The sequence below is a fragment of the Phaenicophaeus curvirostris genome, chromosome 5 (assembly GCF_032191515.1).
Source record: "Phaenicophaeus curvirostris isolate KB17595 chromosome 5, BPBGC_Pcur_1.0, whole genome shotgun sequence".
NCBI classification, from domain to species: domain Eukaryota; kingdom Metazoa; phylum Chordata; class Aves; order Cuculiformes; family Cuculidae; genus Phaenicophaeus; species Phaenicophaeus curvirostris.
Genome location: NC_091396.1, coordinates 9,308,633 through 9,326,947, shown reverse-complemented (window position 1 = coordinate 9,326,947; position 18,315 = coordinate 9,308,633). Strand labels below are relative to the sequence as shown.

General features: G+C 38.0%; 1 protein-coding gene across 2 annotated transcripts in view; it reads left to right on the top strand.

Annotated features, from left to right (window-relative positions):
* The first annotated feature begins 252 nt into the window (after positions 1-252).
* The window catches only part of CSTF3 (cleavage stimulation factor subunit 3), a 50,156-nt gene continuing 32,093 nt past the window's right edge, over positions 253-18,315 (top strand). Inside the window, exons 1-4 of one of the 2 annotated variants that reach the window (XM_069857508.1) lie at positions 861-950; positions 1,953-2,055; positions 8,993-9,094; positions 9,224-9,319. In XM_069857508.1, coding sequence (XP_069713609.1) covers positions 1,981-2,055; positions 8,993-9,094; positions 9,224-9,319 — 273 coding nt within the window. In that variant the 5' untranslated portion in view covers positions 861-950; positions 1,953-1,980. Of the gene's footprint in view, positions 499-860; positions 951-1,952; positions 2,056-8,992; positions 9,095-9,223; positions 9,320-18,315 lie in introns of those variants that run through there. The other variant, XM_069857507.1, reaches the window with a different exon arrangement.

Here is an 18,315-nt window from a genome sequence, read left to right as displayed (position 1 = left end):
CGACGCGTTCCCTGACCACTTCCGCCTGACCACTTCCGCCCGGCCGCCGCGCGCGCCGCCGTGACGCACTTCCGTCACCCCCGCGCGCCGCCGCCTGGCCCGCAGCTCAGCCCTTCCCAGCGTGCCCCGCGCGCGCGCGCGCGGCTCCTCCGCAGCCCCCTCCGCGCTTCCTCAGCCCCACCCCGGGCGTTCCCAGCGTGCCCCGCGCGGTCCCACAAACCCCTCCCCAACGCCGTGACGCACTTCCTCCCTTCCACCCCGCCAGCTTCCAGCGTGCCCCGCGCGGGGCCGCGCGCAGCGCTGGGCCCGAGGCGCCGCCATTTTGTTGGTATCGCTGCGGGGACCCGGGGCCGCGCCGCTCCAGCAGCCGGGGGAGCTGCCCTCCGCCGGGCGCCGTCTAAGGGCGTCGCTTTCTTTATTAATCCCTCTGTGGGGCTTCGCTGCACCCGAGCTCTGTCTTGAGGCACCATGTCGGGAGATGGTCCCCCCGGCGACCAGGTGAGCGGGGTGGGAGGATGAGGTCGCAGGCCTGAGGGGGGCCGGGGCGGCCTGGTGATGGCCGCGCTGCCCAGGCCTCGGCGGGGCTGAGCGAAGGGGCTGAGTGTGTGGGGCCGAGGGCAGGGGCGCGAGGGTGTGGGTTTGCAGCCCTTGCCGCTTCCCGGCCCCTTTTTTTTATTCTTCGTGCTGAGGAGTTCGAGGTGGTGCCGGCAGCGAACGGGGGCCGCTCCCAGCCGCCGCCCACGCTGAAACCAGTCCCGCTCCGAAAGCTCTGCCTCTCCCTTCCATCGTGTTTGCTGCGAGCAGACCGGTTCTGGTGGAGGTGGACAACAGACACCCTAGTGAGCTTCGCTTTCCTGATCTTTACTCGTGGTCGCCGACTACACGCAGTCTGGAAGAAAGCGAAACCCGGATAAGCTGTTTACACTGCTGCTTCTGCAGTGTTTTGTAAAGTGAGCGTTTGCTGAACAGATGCGTTTAACAGATAAGTGTGTGTGCCTTTTTAACGATACCCTTTTCCTCCAGAACAAAGAATTATTAAAACACCTATAATCTAGAAACAATAATAACAACATGCTTATTTCATAAGACATTTTCTTCACAGTATAGCATTCTTGCTCTTGGGACAGGAAATAACTAATGCTTCAGATGATTTTAGAATCATAGAATAACCAGGTTGGAAGAGACCCACCGGATCATTGAGTCCAACCATTCCTATCAAACACTAAACTATGCCCATTAGCTCGTCCACCCGTGCCTTAAACACCTCCAGGGAAGGGGACTCAACCACCTCCCTGGGCAGCCTATTCCAGTGCCCAATGACCCCTTCTGTGAAGAATTTTTTCCTAATGTCCAGCCTAAACCTCCCCTGGCGGAGCTTGAGGCCATTCCCTCTTGTCCTGTCCCCAGTCACCTGGGAGAAGAAGCCAGCACTCTCCTCTCTACAACGTCCTTTCGGGTAGTTATAGAGAGCAGTGAGGTCAATTTTAGCTTGGGTTTTTTTAATATATAAAGTATTTATTTATCATAATGTCTTATTTTCTTGGCAGGTGCCATCAGAGCGTTGTGTGTTAGCTTTCTAAATGCGGTATTACCGTGAACTATCTTTTGTTTAGAATTTCTCTAAACAATTCTTTTTAGTAGTTAGGGCTGTGTTTGAAGTGGGAATTAATTGGAGGGGCGTGGATGCAAGTTCCTGAGAGGGAGGGGTTGTTGATAATGCTGGCATGCGTTAGTGGCCAGCGTAGCATACAAAAATGCTTGAAATTAAGCTGATGGCTTAGTGATCCCTTAAGAGGATTTTCTTTGAAGAATCTCAGTCCCTTTACAAAACAGGTTATTTTTCTGTGTGTCTGGGTCTGTATTCTGAAAGGGTGGCACGTAAACTCTTTGTAAGATTGTCAGTTGGAAGGAAAGTGCTCAGAAGGTAAAATCTCCATTTTCTGTCTCATTAGGAAAATACCCTATGAATTAGCAGCCTGGATGCTCAAGGTTGATAAATGTGCATGCAGTATGTTTAAGCAAGAGAGTCATCAGAATAGTTTGCTTCATCACAAGGTAGATGGCTACAAAGTAGTAAGAATATGCTACATAGAACTTTGATAATCCTGACGTGTGATATGTTTTATGTATAAGGTACCTGGTCCAGTGTATTTTTCCAAGAAATTGCGTTGATGTTTAATTGTGTAATTAAACTTGTTTAATAAACAAGTAGTTGTGTATTTCTGTAGCTTGGAATACATTACTATTTAACTTAAAGAAAAGCAGTGCTGACACAAGGTTCTATTCTTTTTAACAAAGAATAATTTAATATGACAAAGGTTGAATTATTTTCCAGAATAGTTTTTACTTCAGTATGCAGATAGTAACAGCTTGAATATTCTGATGCTATATCACAGAGGATTTCTAGCATTCAAATAATTGCAATCATTATTTGTAGCCTATGTAAAGCATGTATTTTAACATATGGCTTCACTTTTGGGTCTTTTTGATCTGTTTTAAGGTTCATCCTTCTAACCTAGTGGAGGTTACTGTTTTTACAGTGGTTGCACTTTAAAAAGAAAGCACAACAACTCTTATAGTTTGAGTTAAAGCTTTGGTGTTTTGTTTTGTATAAGTTTTTTCTACTTAATCCTCTGGAAATGTTCCTGTTTGTTGGAAGATGAAGCTAGGCAGAGATTGGATTTAGCCTAGCTTTCTGGTTCAGTTTTCATCTGCCTTAAGGAGCTTCTGAGGGTTTAGGTGCCATTTTCATTGACAGTCGCATAGAGCAGTGTAAGAGGGTGACTACAGTTCATTTTACTCTATGTTGTTCACAAGATGAGTGTGTGATAATGTATCATGCAGATAGTAAAGAATTGTTAGCTGTGACTCACTGACACAGGTGCTTGTGTCTTGCTTCTCAGTTTTTAGGGTTTGGAGGGGACTTCCCAAAGCAGCGAGGTGAATGCTGTCTCCAGGAAGTACAAAGTTGAAGTGTGTGAAGGAAGACCAGAAGGTGGAATGTTGGATGTAGTGTGGGTGGTTTAGTTGTACTGGGAGCAGCACAATTGACATGTGGCTTTACTGCCTTTAAGCTGAGCTTAGCTTTAGAAATTGTTAGGCTGCTTTACTGTGCAGAGCTGGAGCCTAAGCTGTGTTATGTAGATGGTCTCCTCCTTGCATCTAATTATTAAAGCACAGACTGGGGCAGGGAGGCAAAGGAATGTGAGGTAGCCACAAGTATTGCAATATATTTTAAATTCTTGCACTGTGCTAACTGTGCTGGACCAAAATTCGTTTCTACAGAACCGGTTGAACGATGTCAGGGCTTACAATATGTTAGGTCCCTGCCAGACTCTTGGTAAGGTATATATGATGTTTAACAAATCAGAATTTCTAAGGTTCATCTTTGGAATACCAAACATTCAGCCCTGTCTTACTATAGAAATCCACATTTGTAGACTGAAAGGCTGCATCTGTTTGCTGGAAAGTTCCCTGGTAAGCTCTTCCCAGTCTCTGTGTATTGAGGTTACGGAGTACATACTTGCACCTGTATATGTTTTTCTGTACTTTAGTGTGCAGGTTTGGTTTAATTTCAATTGTGTGGTGGTTGTTTCATGTACGTCTCTGCCAAAACCGAAATTCGTTGTGCTCTCTGCCTCTTTCTACCATGGCAGAACCACTGTTCTTACCCATTTAATAGGCATATGTTTGTAAGGTGCACATTTTATCTGAAGACTTGAGGCAATATTTGGTTTACCCCTGCTTTAATCGCTTTCTAGTCTTTTAAGGCTAGAATGTGTATTTCACTCTTGTAACTGTTTCTAAGATACATACCCCAGTCTGTGATGCCTGGCACTTTGCGTGAATGTGAATCTCATTCCAGGGCTGAGCTATGGAAGAAAACATTTCTGTGTTGTCTCTGTGACTATAGGAAAAAACCCTCTAAAGCAGTCTCTTCTTGTTTCTTTCTGGTACTTCTGTCTCTTCCTGCACCTTCCTTTCATTCATGCCTTCCTTGTGTTAGTTTGATGTAGTACATCACGTAAGTTTCTGAATAGTAAATGCTGTTGTAGTTATATTTATCATAGAATCATAAAATAACCAGGTTGGAAGAGACCCATCAGATCATCGAGTCCAGCCATTTCTATCAAACACTAAACCATGCCCCTTAGCACCTCCAGGGAAGGTGACTCAACCACCTCCCTGGGCAGCCTGTTCCAGTTCCCAATGACCCTTTCTGTGAAAAATTTTTTCCTAATGTCCAGCCTAAACCTCCCTTGGCGGAGCTTGAGGCCATTCCCTCTTGTCCTGTCCCCTGTAGACTAACATTTTAAAAATAGATGTTATTGTGCACAATACTGAAAGCAGAATTTTTTTCTTGGATGATTGTGTGGATTTAACATCTCAGGAACAGCCATTTGAAAGAAACTCCTCTGAGAGCATGCTATTTTAGAAGTTATAGTGTAAATCTGGGTTTACTGGCACTGTTTACTTTAGGAACGGGTTGTAAACAAAACGAACACAAGGATTGGTGGAGGAATACTTTTGAGTTGATAATGTGTGTTTTTCCAATTTTTACACAATTGTGAAAAATCTATATTTTAGCTACCTTTCTGGGAGTCATTGAGTTCCAGGTATACCAAGGAGTTGTTAAAGCAGAAAATGTATTTGTCTAAAGGCCAGCCTTTGTGAAATAGGCTCTTGAGGAAAGAATGGTAACTGTTAATAATCTAAAACTCTTGATTTGTTCAGAGATATAAACCAGCCCAGACTGGGAGCGATAGTACTTAACATGGTGTCTTTTTTAAATTATTGAAGACAAATATGCTGGGTTATGTCTATTAAAAGTGACCCAGTCTTAAAGGACAAAAACTCTTTCAAGATTGTGTTCACAGATGAATAGAAGAAGGCAAGGTATTAAAAATAGTTTCAAGAAAGTGCAAGGATTGATAAGATGTAATTATAGTGTAGTGAAGGGATGTGTTACAGAAGAAAGAATTTTAAAACTTCTTCTGTGCACACACTGCTATACCTAGGCTTTAAGAAAAAAAAAACAACTTAGGCTAGACAAACCTGTAAATTAACCTAAGTGGACAACAGTGCTTCTGAAGTTGCATGTTAATATATTTGAAGCTATGTTCATTTGGTCTGTTACAGTCCAGCCTATGTTAAACTGTGCGACAGCCAGCCAAAACCTCCAATCAATGGCTTCTGTCTTAATGTACATGAACCTGCTTTTGCATGTTGAACCAATTTGACTGAACTAGCCATTAAAATTCCTGCCTTTTTGGGCACAGTAGCCTATATGTTGTATTTGTACATTGTTGTATTTGTTCTCATTTTATAATTATTAGTAGTTTTGAAAGTCTTAAACTGGCCCCTTCATAGGTGGAACAGCAGTTTAATTACATTTCCTTTTCGTTGCAGAGGATCCTTTTGTGAAAACAGGAGGATGCTTTAAGCAATTAGATGCATTAGGTGGTGCAATAGTTGAAAGATATGTTTTGATACACACTTTCAAGTCATAAAGGTTTATTCTCAAATGGCTGGAGAAACTGTTGACTTGTTGCTTTTAGCAGGAAGTTATAAACCAAGACTTTTTCCTTCAAGGTGATCAATAAATAATTTTTACTAAATACTAGAGTTTAACTTTGTTTCTTCTGTTCTTGTTGCCTCAGACATCCTTTATGACCTCCGATTTGTGTTTTGTGTTTTTGATATATTTGGGAAGTATCTCCTAGACTCTTGTTAGCTAAATAGTTTTCTTTTAGATCTTTTCACATTTTGGAAACTGATCATGAAGAGCATTTTACACTCTTTAATTAATTCTTAAGTTTCACAGGTACTATTTATCTCTGTATAAATAATAAAAGGGAAGCTGTGAATCAGACTGGCTGATAATCATGCAGGTATTTGTGGGCATGGAACCTTAAGTGTGCTAAAATAATTCTACAACCTTCAGGGGGTTGCTTGTTGGATGGGAGCCCAGGTACATGGGAGGTATACTGAACACAGTTATCTAAAGCAGGAGAAAGTATTTTTCCTGTTCCTATACAAGAATTCTTTGCAGCATTTTTTTCCCAGACAGTAAAGAAAAAAATAAAAGCCATTATCGTTCTGATTAGGTATAATTTTATGCTAGTTTAAGCTGGTGTAAGTTGGGACTGTGAACAAACACCCAAGAATTAAGTATTCACAGTTTTGAATATTGGCTGTTGTACAAGCAGTACAATTAAAAATGCATAATCAAAAGCCACATAACTTGAACTGCAATTACAGCAGATCTGACTGCACTCTGTGCTTAGTGTGCAATTTACAAAACTGGAATCATATGTCTTTCTGGCTATAGTTGAGCTAGACTAAAAGTCAAGCTTCTTGTTCCCTTCCACTGCATGCTTGCAGTAGATACTGTCCCTCACAAATTTTATGTGAAACTTGCAGGTCTAGTTCTGGCAGAATGGTCCAGGCTGAAAATTGTAAGCGTTGATTCCTCCAGTACGCTAGGAGGGATTATTTGTGAAGGTGTGAGGTGATGTGGCCTTATTTTTGCTCAGATAGAAGCAGGGCAGCTGTGTGTCTGCAGTGCAGTGTGCCTCTCTGAGATGGGGATGGCTTTTATGCACCCTTGGGATGGATGTGGACTGGAGATGGTGTCCTGTGACCTAAGAAGTTGAATGTTTTCTTACATATGTCATAAGGTAAAAGCAATTCTGAGCAGTCCAGTTTACACAATTGAAAATAATTATAAGGTCAGAGTTTTTAGAGCTCTGTAATTTTTGTCGTATGTAACTGCATGGAGAGCTTTATCTGCTGCTGCTAAGTGAATATTTACTAATTTATGAAATTGGCAGTTTATTTTTTCCAATAAAAGAATGAACATTTTCTTGTGCTGCTTACACAGGTTAGGAATCCTGTATCAAAGACGCAAAATTAATGTAGGATTGCTGTGATGGTGCATCTTATCAGCATCTATTTTTTTACCAGATTAATTTATTTCAGCCTTTCTGAGTTTATTGCCCTAGATCTGCATAGGTGAAATCAAATTCCTGGAAACCTTAAATGTTTCCCTGTAGTATCAGCCAAATTATTTTGTGTCACATGAAAAGTCACATGCAATTGAACTACTACTAAAGTAGTTGAGGTGTGCTTCAGTGGCCCGTTATAGTTTTTCCTGTTTGAAAGTGCAGGACCTAGTGCCTCAACAAATGCTTCAGTAGTTTTTGTAGGATGGGATTCTTGGGTTTCTTTTGTCAGTGACATTAATAGTACTCCTGAAAGGTGTTTTTATCTAATTGAATGCCGAATAATGTACTTAAAACACGTAAATTTCACTGAGATAGAATATGAAAAAGGAGCATTACTGATGTGAGCAAATTTGAATTAGTGCTTTATAGAATAAACAGTATTTCAACTTCGGGTCATCTGTAGAGTTAACTTACATAAATTTTAAATTTGAGTAATTTTTACTTCAGTGCTGTCTTCTGTAAGGTGAAATATATTTTGAGTTGTTTTGGAAAACATAAACCCACTAGTTCATTGCATATTGTGTTTTGCGTCTTAAGACTGTAACAGTTGAACTATAGTTTGCAGTATTACAGAGTCAGAATTTTGATGGGCTTAGGGATGTTAAAATGTTCTTATGGCAATTTGCAAATATACTACTTTTGACCTGAAATCTTTAAGCTACTAATTTTTAATTTTATTTTTTAAATCAAATTAATTTTATAATTTCACTTGCTGTGGGACTCAATACTTGACTTCCAACCTACACTACTTTGAACCAAGAAATTAATGTTAAGAACTAGTTGAAATCTGAATCAAAAAGAATAATGGCCTTAAACTCCTATAAAGCCCCTCTTACTGATTTTATTTTTCCTGTTCTCTTTCATGCATGGCTTCTATTGCATGTCAGTTTAACACTTTTTGATCAATTGTCCGTTTTATAAGTCATTTTAATTTAAAAAACTTTTAAGGTGTATGTCTTGGATTATATCCTGCTAGTAGGCTGACACAAGCTGGTAGTGCCTTTTTCAGATGATCAAGTCCAGTTGTGGTGCATGGCATAAGCATCTATTGTATAGTAGTGCACTTGCAGAGGTTGACGAAAGCAAAGGGGCAGGACACTCCTGAAAAATGAAGTTAATGTTCTTAAGCAACTCAGGCTTATTGCATTTGCTAACCCCAGCGTTTTCTTTTAAGTCACTGTTTTGTGCTATTCTTCACTGGCAACTTATCTTCGTTTAATGCCACTGTAAATGGTCTTCCAGTGAAATCCATTAACAATACCTTGGATTTGTATTCTTGGAACATCTACTTTCCTTCAGGAGTGATGTGCAGTAGTGATGCACAATAGTGATGCTTGTTAATTTTACTAGAAGTTATACCTCTGTAGTGTCTAGTTACCTTCTGTTTCCCTTTCTAAGTATGTGATGGCACCTTTAATATGACTATCAGTTCACTGTGTCATGTTTACTGTCTTTTACGTCTTCAGAGCTATGTTTTGACCTAGATCCAATATTAAGAATTGTTCTTGAATAATATGTATCTGTTGCTGCTAGAACTGTCATCTCCTAGTTTTCTTGTTAAAACTGTAACTTGTGATGCAGAATACTTGCTGTTCTGCATATGCAGAATGACCTGTGCTGTAACCTGGATTGGTTTGGCTGAGGTGTGTAATAGAAAAATTGATCTGAATTTACTTTTTGAATCTTAAAAGTTTCCACATTGGTAAAACTGTTTAAGATTCAAGTGCAGTAATTTTCTGGCAAACTCAAAATTTGTTCTAACGTTTTAGAAACATTTAGTTAATTTAGTCTGGTTTTGCTGGATCACCAGCTATGTAGAATTTGTAAGAGTGCATCATCTTACAGGCACAACAACCTCCACCATAAAAATTGAGACCTGTAACATTACATTGTCATAATGTTGTTGTCAGCTTGATTTTGTAGCAGAGGCAGAAGTTTTCAAACTCTGCTTGTGATCTCTTATGTCTTCTTTTTAATTTTTCTAGGCTGCTGAGTATGTCCCAGAAAAAGTGAAGAAAGCTGAAAAGAAACTAGAAGAAAATCCATATGACCTTGACGCTTGGAGCATTCTCATTCGAGAGGCACAGGTTTAGTGACATAGGATTACATTTCCTTATCTATGGTCCACTCACGCTATTTGATTCTGGAGTAAAATCAGCATATTCATTTACATAAATCATAATATTGTAAATGCTGTTTTGGTTTTTAATTTTTAGAATCAACCTATAGACAAAGCACGGAAGACCTATGAACGCCTTGTTGCCCAGTTCCCCAGTTCTGGCAGATTCTGGAAACTGTACATTGAAGCAGAGGTTAATATTTTTACATTTTTTCTTATATAATACTTAATAGGAGGTTAAGTTTGCACTTTGATAAGTATAAATAAGATAGGCACATAAAATATAGGGAAAGGGGGATTTTAAATATGCCTTGCCTTTATTTTGTAAAATAGGTACAAAGGAGTGATTAAAATGAATTCTGAAGTATTGGGTCTTTTATAAGTTGATGATTGTTGCATTATGGAATTGCAACAACATTAAAACAGTTTCAATGGTATTGGAGTGCTTTAGCCTTTTATTTACTTGTCGTGTCAATTTATTGCCTCCTGTGTCATTTATTTAGAGGACTTTTTTTTTTATTTATACATACAAATTTATTTGAATGAATTCCTGTGAATGTTTGGACCTTTCATTTTTTTTTGTTTTCTTGGGGAGTTGAGTGTTTCTGTTATCCGGGAGGGTGTGGGACAGAAGATGATTTCTGGAATGAAAATACTGGGGAAATGCATTAGTGCAACTGATTAATTTCTAAAAACCCCAACAAAAATGTGATTGCTTACATAACTATATACATCTTCCCACTAAGTGCATTGATTATTTAAGCAGTCTTTAATGACATGCCATGAAATGTGCTGTGTAGTCTGAGTATTTTTTTTTTGCTGCTGATTTTTAATACCAATACACATCTTTTTTTTTTTGTGGACCTCTTTTAGCTGCACAGTTTCCTTAAGAGACAGAGCTTCTACATGCTAAACTGCAAGGGTGGGGTCCTGTGTTCTGCAGATAAGAAATGAGCTAGCTAATTTTTTCTTTCCTGTTTTATGTGAAAATTGCTAAGCAGCAATCTGAGTGGCAAAACTGAATTGAGTAACTGTTGTATCTGATCTTACATTAAATTGCATATCCAAATGAGTTCTGGCAGTAAATTTTGAAGATTATTTACTAAAATTGGGGTTATTAGAGTCTTAACATAAATTTTTGTATCACGGGTTATAGTAAGACATTATAATGCAAAACAGTGGAACCTAAATTTAATATTTCCTAATTAAATACCATAAAACTTTCACTGTTTTGTTTTCAGTAGTTTGTATCTGTAGTTGGAATGTTGGTAATTGGACATATCTGGGAGATGGCAAATGCCCTGACGCACACAGATGTGTTTTTCCGTTTGGGACACTGCAGCCAAATCCCTTAGCCTCTTCTAACCTGCAGCACTTCCTACAGGATCTAGTCTTTAGAACTTAATCTAGTTTGATTACATTAAGTTATCCAGTTTCTGTGATTGTTTAAAACCTTTATCTTTCCCATGCCTCAAATTTTATGGGACGAAAAGACCACCTCAGGTAGCCTGTAATGCATTGTAGATCTTTCAGCAGAAATTACTATTTTTGGTGTAAAGCTTCTTGTCTTTGAGCTGTGTTCAGAGATGACAGATACTTATAAATGGTGGCAAAGCTTAAAAGAGTCTAGAGTACAATTTTTTTACATGCTGCTTCAAGAAAGGAAGATCATCTCCCCAGCAGGAATGGTAACCCAGTAACACAAGTAAAATTTGAGAAGGAAAGAATTGACATAAAGATCACTAGCTCACGTGTGTTTGTGTGTGTGAGTGAGTGTGTATGTGTCTGTCTGTAACTACACTTCAAATATAAGCAAAATGGAATATACAGTTCTGCTATTCAAAGCAGCAGAGAAACTTGGACAGCCCCTTGAAAAGGGTTGTACATGAAAGAAATGTAGGAGGTTACTTTTTAGAAATTTATCTTTCAGTTACAGGCAAATTTTTAAAATCCCAATTATTTCTTAAGCTTTCAACTTTTCTTTCCTGGTTCCAGTATATTCTTTCAAAACTCACATAGTGACTGATTTGGCTAAAAAGCAACATGTTTCTCCTTACCTTTTTTAGTATATGTAACCAGTTATATCTACAAGCCGAATAACTTTTTGTTTCCAAATTCCTCTTAAAAAAAAATTCACACAACTGGGCACTGTTGTCAGTGTTGTTTTAAGTTGCGTATCATATGTACAGTTCTCTCTTGAGAATAAATTCAAATTAAATGCTTCCTTAAATGTTCATCTAACAGCATGTTTGAATGTAAGATTTCAATTATTTTTTTAAGACTACCTCAGATAAAGGAATTGTTTTGAGGCTTCTTGTATTGCAGCCTTCAGATGTACAAGGAATATGGAGAAGGTGTTTTCCAAAAGCTTTTTTACCTTGGAAATCTTAGCAGTGTCCTGCTAGAAAGTTTCTCTTGGATAGTTTGGAAGATCTTCCCAACCTTGATTTACCACAGTAAATCTGTGGTAAATATTTGTTTAGCATTACTTTTGATTCACTTTCACTGCCTCAGCATTTAAATGTGAAATTGCTGAATTTTGTTATCTAAGCTGCATTTTTCTGGATGTCAAAACTAGCATATCACTTTCCTCTTTAACAACATAACATTTTCTCTGCATCACAAAGACAAAAAGAGGAAAGCGGGCTTTGTTTGCTAGCAGGTTGTCTTTCACTAGAATATTTTGTCCTCTAACGACATAAATCTGAACTGAATATCATTACATAGTGGTGGTCTGATTTTGGAAAATGAGCTAGGGTGAGGGTAATGACCATGGCCTTATAAAAATGGAGTTAGACCTTTAACAGCTCTGCTCTTTGTAAAATGGTTAGAAGTATCTACATTTTCCCTTGCTTAGCTTAAGGAATGTGTTCTTTTTAGTCACTTTCAATCTTCAAGTAGAAATCATTGTTTATAATCTACATGGGCAAAAACTGTTTCTTTGCATGTCAGTTCATTTCGTAACATAAAACTTAAATGCAGGCATTACTGCTGTGATTACCCGTAGTTTTTATGACAGTGTTTGTTCAGGTCACTGACTCTGTTTTCTTTTTTGTGTATGACTGTTCCCTAGTGGAATACAGCATAAAGCAGTGCTCAGCACTTAGTGTATCATCTAACTTATTGCTGTTGATATGCAGCCTGTGCCGAAGTAACCGAGTGCATCACATTTCCATTTTGTGTGCCAAGCTCTGATTGATGTGCTCTGGTTTCTTCATTATGGCTGGTTTGGTAGTCAGTATAATGTGGAGATAAACTGGGAAGAGCATGCTTTGACGGCTTATTAATGGGAACTCTGCTATTAAAGTTTGATTTGGTAAAAAAAAAATTGATTCTCACACTGGTTCTTATTTCTTCTAACATCCAAACAGGCAGTTGCAAGACGTAGAAATAATATAATTTAATAAAACAACTCCGAGTTCACCGTGTTTCTCAGTCATAGTATTTGAATGCTTAAGACTTGTGAGAACAGAGTTTTAATGAATTGGAAAGGCTGTGTAGTATGCATTTGATAAATATTTTAGCAAGTAAAATCATTAACTTGCTATTCTGCGTCTACTAAAATTTCAGAAGTGGTATAGTAATGCCATTCCTCTTACTCAGACTCTTGATTTCTCAGTTTGCTTAAAGCACATTTCTCTCTTGATAACTTTCCTGTAAAAATCTACTTCCACGAAGCTTGAATCAGTTCACATGTCGGTGCTTCTTTCGCATTTCTAAAAAGTCCTATAGGTGCTATAATAAGTTTGTAGATCACGTGATCTGGATTCTAGCCTGCTCTGCTGGTTTGCTGTGTCTTCTTTGGTAAGTTATTTAACACATTTTACCATTATTAAATTAGATACCTACCTCACAGGGTTGTTGTGAGGCTCACTTTAGTTATTAAAGTGCTTTTGGCATCTAGGTAAAAGGTGTTACAGAAATGTCAAAATAAATTCTGATGTAAAACACCCTATGGTCCCATAGGCCCAGTCTATTACTATTTCCTTTATCTCTTTGACTGTCTGAACCATCTCTTAGTTACAGAAAGACTTGATAATGCTTTTCATGCACTTGAAAGAACTTCTGTCCGTGTTGTAAATGTTTTAGTAGTTCTGAAGCAACCACTTGAAGTTGTCATCTTATTCTCTGCTAGTTTCCTTTGAGAAGTGAAAAGGTTGAAAATCTCCTTAAGCACATTTATTATACTATGTTCATGTGTTTGCAACATTTTTTTAATGATCTGAAGAATTTTTAGTTCCAGTTGCGCAAAGTGGAAACATTAGTCTGTAATTATCCTGAATGTTTCACACTGGTTGTCACCACACCATTTTTTCCTTTTTTTGTCATTGAGTTGCATTATATATGATCACTTCGAACCACTGTTAGGCATTGAAAAGTTGCCCTAATTAAAATTATAAGCAGAAGACACTTGTGACAAATACCCCAAGTCTAGAAACAATAAATAAAAAGTTAGTCATGTGCATGTACAGTGTTTGGCTGTTAATATGTATTTTCCTCTTGCGAATTTTGCAAGTAAGACTTCTGTGTTTTTGCTTGTTCTAAAGAAATGAAACTACATATTTGTTCAGATAACGTTTGATATGAGCATTTTGAATTTTAGATGTCTCAGTAACAAACCAGATGCTGTATGAAGATTCAGAGGGTGGGACCAAAGCTTAGGATTGATTTGTTTTGCATTTCATCATATGCAATACATCAGTATCTTTAATTCATGTATTTCACACTGGTGTGGATAGTAGTCAGAATGTATAATTTAACGTACTTGTATATGAAAAATCTAAATAAAACCATTTAGAAAAATGATTGTTTTTGTTTAAAATGTTTGTTTCTTGAAAGCATTTTCTTCCCCTGTTTTACTTTTTGTCTGGTTCTGAGTTCAGAAAAAAAGTTGATTTTCGTACTACCAAAATTCTTCCACTTGGGGAAAAAAAATAAAAACTGACTTCTGTCAGGTTGAATTTGGAGTGATCAGAAGCCAAAGTAGTATAGATTTCTTGGCTGAGATTGTGTTTAGTGGTACTTTCAACTGATAATACTCTATAACTAGCTGATCTTTAATTCCTTCATGGAAGACATACCCGTTATAATCCATGCCCACTTTGCTAGTCTACCACATTTCCCTTAGTAAACTTCTGCTTTTGAGAAACTACTGTACAGGTGCTCTTTACAAACATCCCCATTGCACTTTCTTGGCTACCTCAGTCTGAGAATTTTAATTGCTTTTACAACTGTATTATTTATGATCTTTTCTTACTCATGTGTGGACTTGTTCCATTCCTGTTAATAAATGTTGTTCTGTCTGTGTGATTATTGTAGACTTGCACTAGAAAGTGAATACAACTTCTTTCCTGTCACTTCTATTCAATATGTAAATACAGGCACATACACTTTGCATAGTTGCATGGTCCTACAAGTTGTATGATATCAGAAGGTTGTCCACATAATTGACATTTGAAGTTTCAGAAGATGTGCAGTACAACACTAGTGGGTTTCTTTGATTGTTTTCTGTGTTTTTATCATAAAAATTACGGGAAAGTGTTAGGAATTTTGATTTTTTTAAGTGGAATTGATGCCTAATAAGAGATTGCTTTGAACCCTCCTCTATAGTGTGTTGCTGTTTTTGACATGAATAAACATGAACTGCTTCCCATTCTGTTGTATTCTTTCTGCGTGGGGTGACAAACATCCCTGTTAGAAGTGTTAGTAATACAAAACTCTTGTTCACAACACTTTTGAAGTCTCACTTTCAAATGTAACGAGGACAGTTAAAAGTTTTCTCATGGTGTGCTTTCTTTTGTTGAAGTCATTTGCTGATCCTTCTGTTGATGTTTTGAGGGGGGGTAATGCCTGTGTTAGGTCAGGCACAAGCTTGAGCTTCTTCCTCGTATTGGAACCTGAAAGCACCAGTAATAAAAAAGAGATTTCTTATGTACTTCATATTAGCTACAGACTGGTTGTCTTCATCTGCATGGGTGAGGGAGCTACAATCGTAATTTCTTAGTCATTTCTGTTTCTTCCAGCTTTCAGCTGGTTGAGTTACCTGATGCTTTTTATTCAAATTTTGAGAAGCCTGCTGGCTGAGAGAAAACTTTCTATTAAGCCTTATCTACTGCTACTGACAAGAATGCTTGACATGATTTGCTGCATAATCTCTTTTCAGTCTATGAAAAGACTTTGAGTCACTGTTGTGATGAAATATAGTAGCTTCTCGTAGCTAGAAACTCTGTGAAGGCAAGTTATTCGTTCCCAGCGCTCCTGTGTCCTTCCTGTACAAATGTTCTTCCTTTTATGAGTGTGCACTGTTTTTCCCCTTCTGAGGGTGTGGCTTCAATGTGATGGGTACTCTACATACAATAACAATTTTGGACTACTGCAATGAAGTGTTGTGTATCTAATCGCAAGCTACGTTTTTCCTTTCTTACATAAAAACGGTTCAAAAGTAAGAAGAGATTATATGCATTGCCTGTGCAATGCCACGGTTATGCAGCATGTTTGTATTTTTTTTTTGGTGCACATTGTATACCTGCAGTTAACTGCATGAGAAGATCTTACGGTGATTTGAACCTGATGCATCCTGGGGTTTAACTAGCAGGGTAGTGACAGGTATTCATGGTGTAGAAGCATGGAAAGATATCCAGAGTTCACTGAAACTGGCATCAGAAATGTTTCATTTTCAGGATAGGCATCATAAGTAGAAAGATGTTCTTTTTAAATTTAGCTTGTGGGAAATTTTCAGTAATAACTGCTATAGAGTGGGTCTTCTTGCATCTTGAGGCAAGACTTAAATAGAACTCTCTTCTAACCTGAAGTGTAAACATTTTGGCTGGCTCTGGGCCTGCTCCATCAGTAATGTAGTGGTAGGTCAACTGTCTTGCCTCACTTGGTTCCTGAATATGACTATATAAAATAAAGACTGTCTACTCTCTCTCCAGTTCCCCGTGATCTGCATGAGTACATGAAATAGAGAATAAGAAATAGCCAGTGTGCAAAACTGGAAAGAAAAATGACTGTACATTCTTCAAAATGACCTTAACAAATTCTTACTATAAAGTCTGATACTTCTATAGTGGTTTATGTGACAATGAATATAAAATACATTTTTTTAAAATACTTTGGAAGTCATGCATTTGGACTAGAAAGATAACTTGCAAAGTGATGCCTAGTTGTTTGATTTAGTGTTTTGTATGTCCAGACTATCAGTAAAGCCATCCACTTCTTTCAGATATTGTCCCTCTTGCAAGATAGATTTTCAAAGTAGACTCTAAACTCTGACTTTAAAATGGGTTAGATTTACAAGAATGAGGTGGCAGGTGTGTAGTTATGTATGTGCTGTCCTGCATATAAAATGGACATGGCGAAGTTAGTATGTGAGCTAACTTCCTTGTGCCCAGTGGAACTATGTTTATGCATTAAGTACATTTGAAATATTCATAGTGTGACCACACAGGGGAAAGGGCAACTCGGTTGCAGCTGGGGTTTTGTTTTGCTTTCCTAAGGAAAGAGGACGATGACTTTTTAAAGCACAAAACACTGTAAGGATTTGTTGTCTTGTGTGCCCAATATCCCGCCCCACCCCAGTCTTCATTTTATTTCTCCTGCTTGGAGAAATAAAATGTTTAATGCTGTTGGCTGTAGTTGGTGGCACTTTATAGTGTATATGTGGGTGCTGATACAGCTTCCGCTTAAGTTATCTTTTAATTTATGGTTTAGCCTATTTTTAAAGCAGTTTCAAATTGGCATTTGAGTTATGACATGTCTTGTTTTAATAGTGACACTGTTGATCTTAAATCTGCTTTCAGGCTCTATGAAGGGGAGGAAATAAATGTTGCATTTTATTTCTGTCAAATTCCACATCCCTACATCTTCCTTTAAGGGCATGTTTCCAAATACATACATGCATATATAAATTAACCAAGTGATGGATGAGAAGCTAAACCAAAAGAGCATACTTAGTATTTCCAAAGTTAGAAAAGAAGGTTAACCAACAAGCAAGTGCACCGTTTAAAATTCACTGACAGAATTCTAATTGTTTCAGTGTTTGTGGTTAAGCAAAAGCATGCTGTTAGTTCCATGCCTGTGGATTCCTAAGGAATCTCTCAAATCTGTGCATGTGTATTCATGTTCATTGATGTGTATACACATGTTTCTGTAACAAGGTCACACAGCGGAATTAATATTCTTTTAAAATCGTGCTATATAGAAATCTGAATGTATGAGCATGCTAGTGCAAATTATCTACAGACTATTCATTTGGATTACTTAAAAGTGTATAGGTACTCATAAAAATTTGTGCTTAAACTTGGTATACAGTGTATTTCAGCAACAATAAATGGATTTTTTTATATGGAGCTTCAACATGACTTGATGCAATACATAAAGATGTGGGGAAAATAGAGCTTAATTTCCTACTTTACTTTTGTTGTCTTGAACCCAATATTGGCCTGCCTTTTCTGTGTTCCTCCCTATCTATTGCAAGGGGGGTTTTTTTGTTTGATTTGAGGGTGAAATTAGAAATGTATTTGCTGTAAGAATTGTGGACTGTCGGGTATTGCTGTGGGCTGTACCTTTCAGTGTGCCCTTGCAAGCCCTTGCAATTCATCTTTTGGATGAGAAGGAGGTCCCAGGACTCCTTATCAAGAAGCTGTCTTTGGACAGTTCAGAGATGTTCTTTGAATTTAAGTATCATAATTCTGCTTACCATTTTTGTTGGAGCAGAAAGTAGGGAATGGGGAGAGATTCCCTAGTAATGAAATAATTGTAGAGGTGAAATAATTTTCCACCTCTCTGTAATTTTCCTGATTTTATTTTTAAAAAATCTAAAACTAATCCCATGACAAGTCTTTTAACATGCTAATTACTGCATACAAAATCTAGTGCTCTTAAAATCTCATAATTATGCTTATGCAACTGCATGGCTGCTGGTGCGATTGTAATGGTATTGCATTTGTAAGCACGCAAACCCATTTCGCAGCCTATGACATGCAGTATGTTGTAGGAACAATTGGGAATGAGTTTCTCTTTTAACATTCTTCAAAACTTGGTTTAGTTGGTCTCTGTAATTTGCTCTTCTGTATTGTAGCACAGATAAAATTTAATTACATTGTATCATGCAGGGGCCTGAGGTGCAAGAAGCCTCTCATTGATGTTACTATTGTGGAGAATAGAATTATGGTCCTTTAATACTTG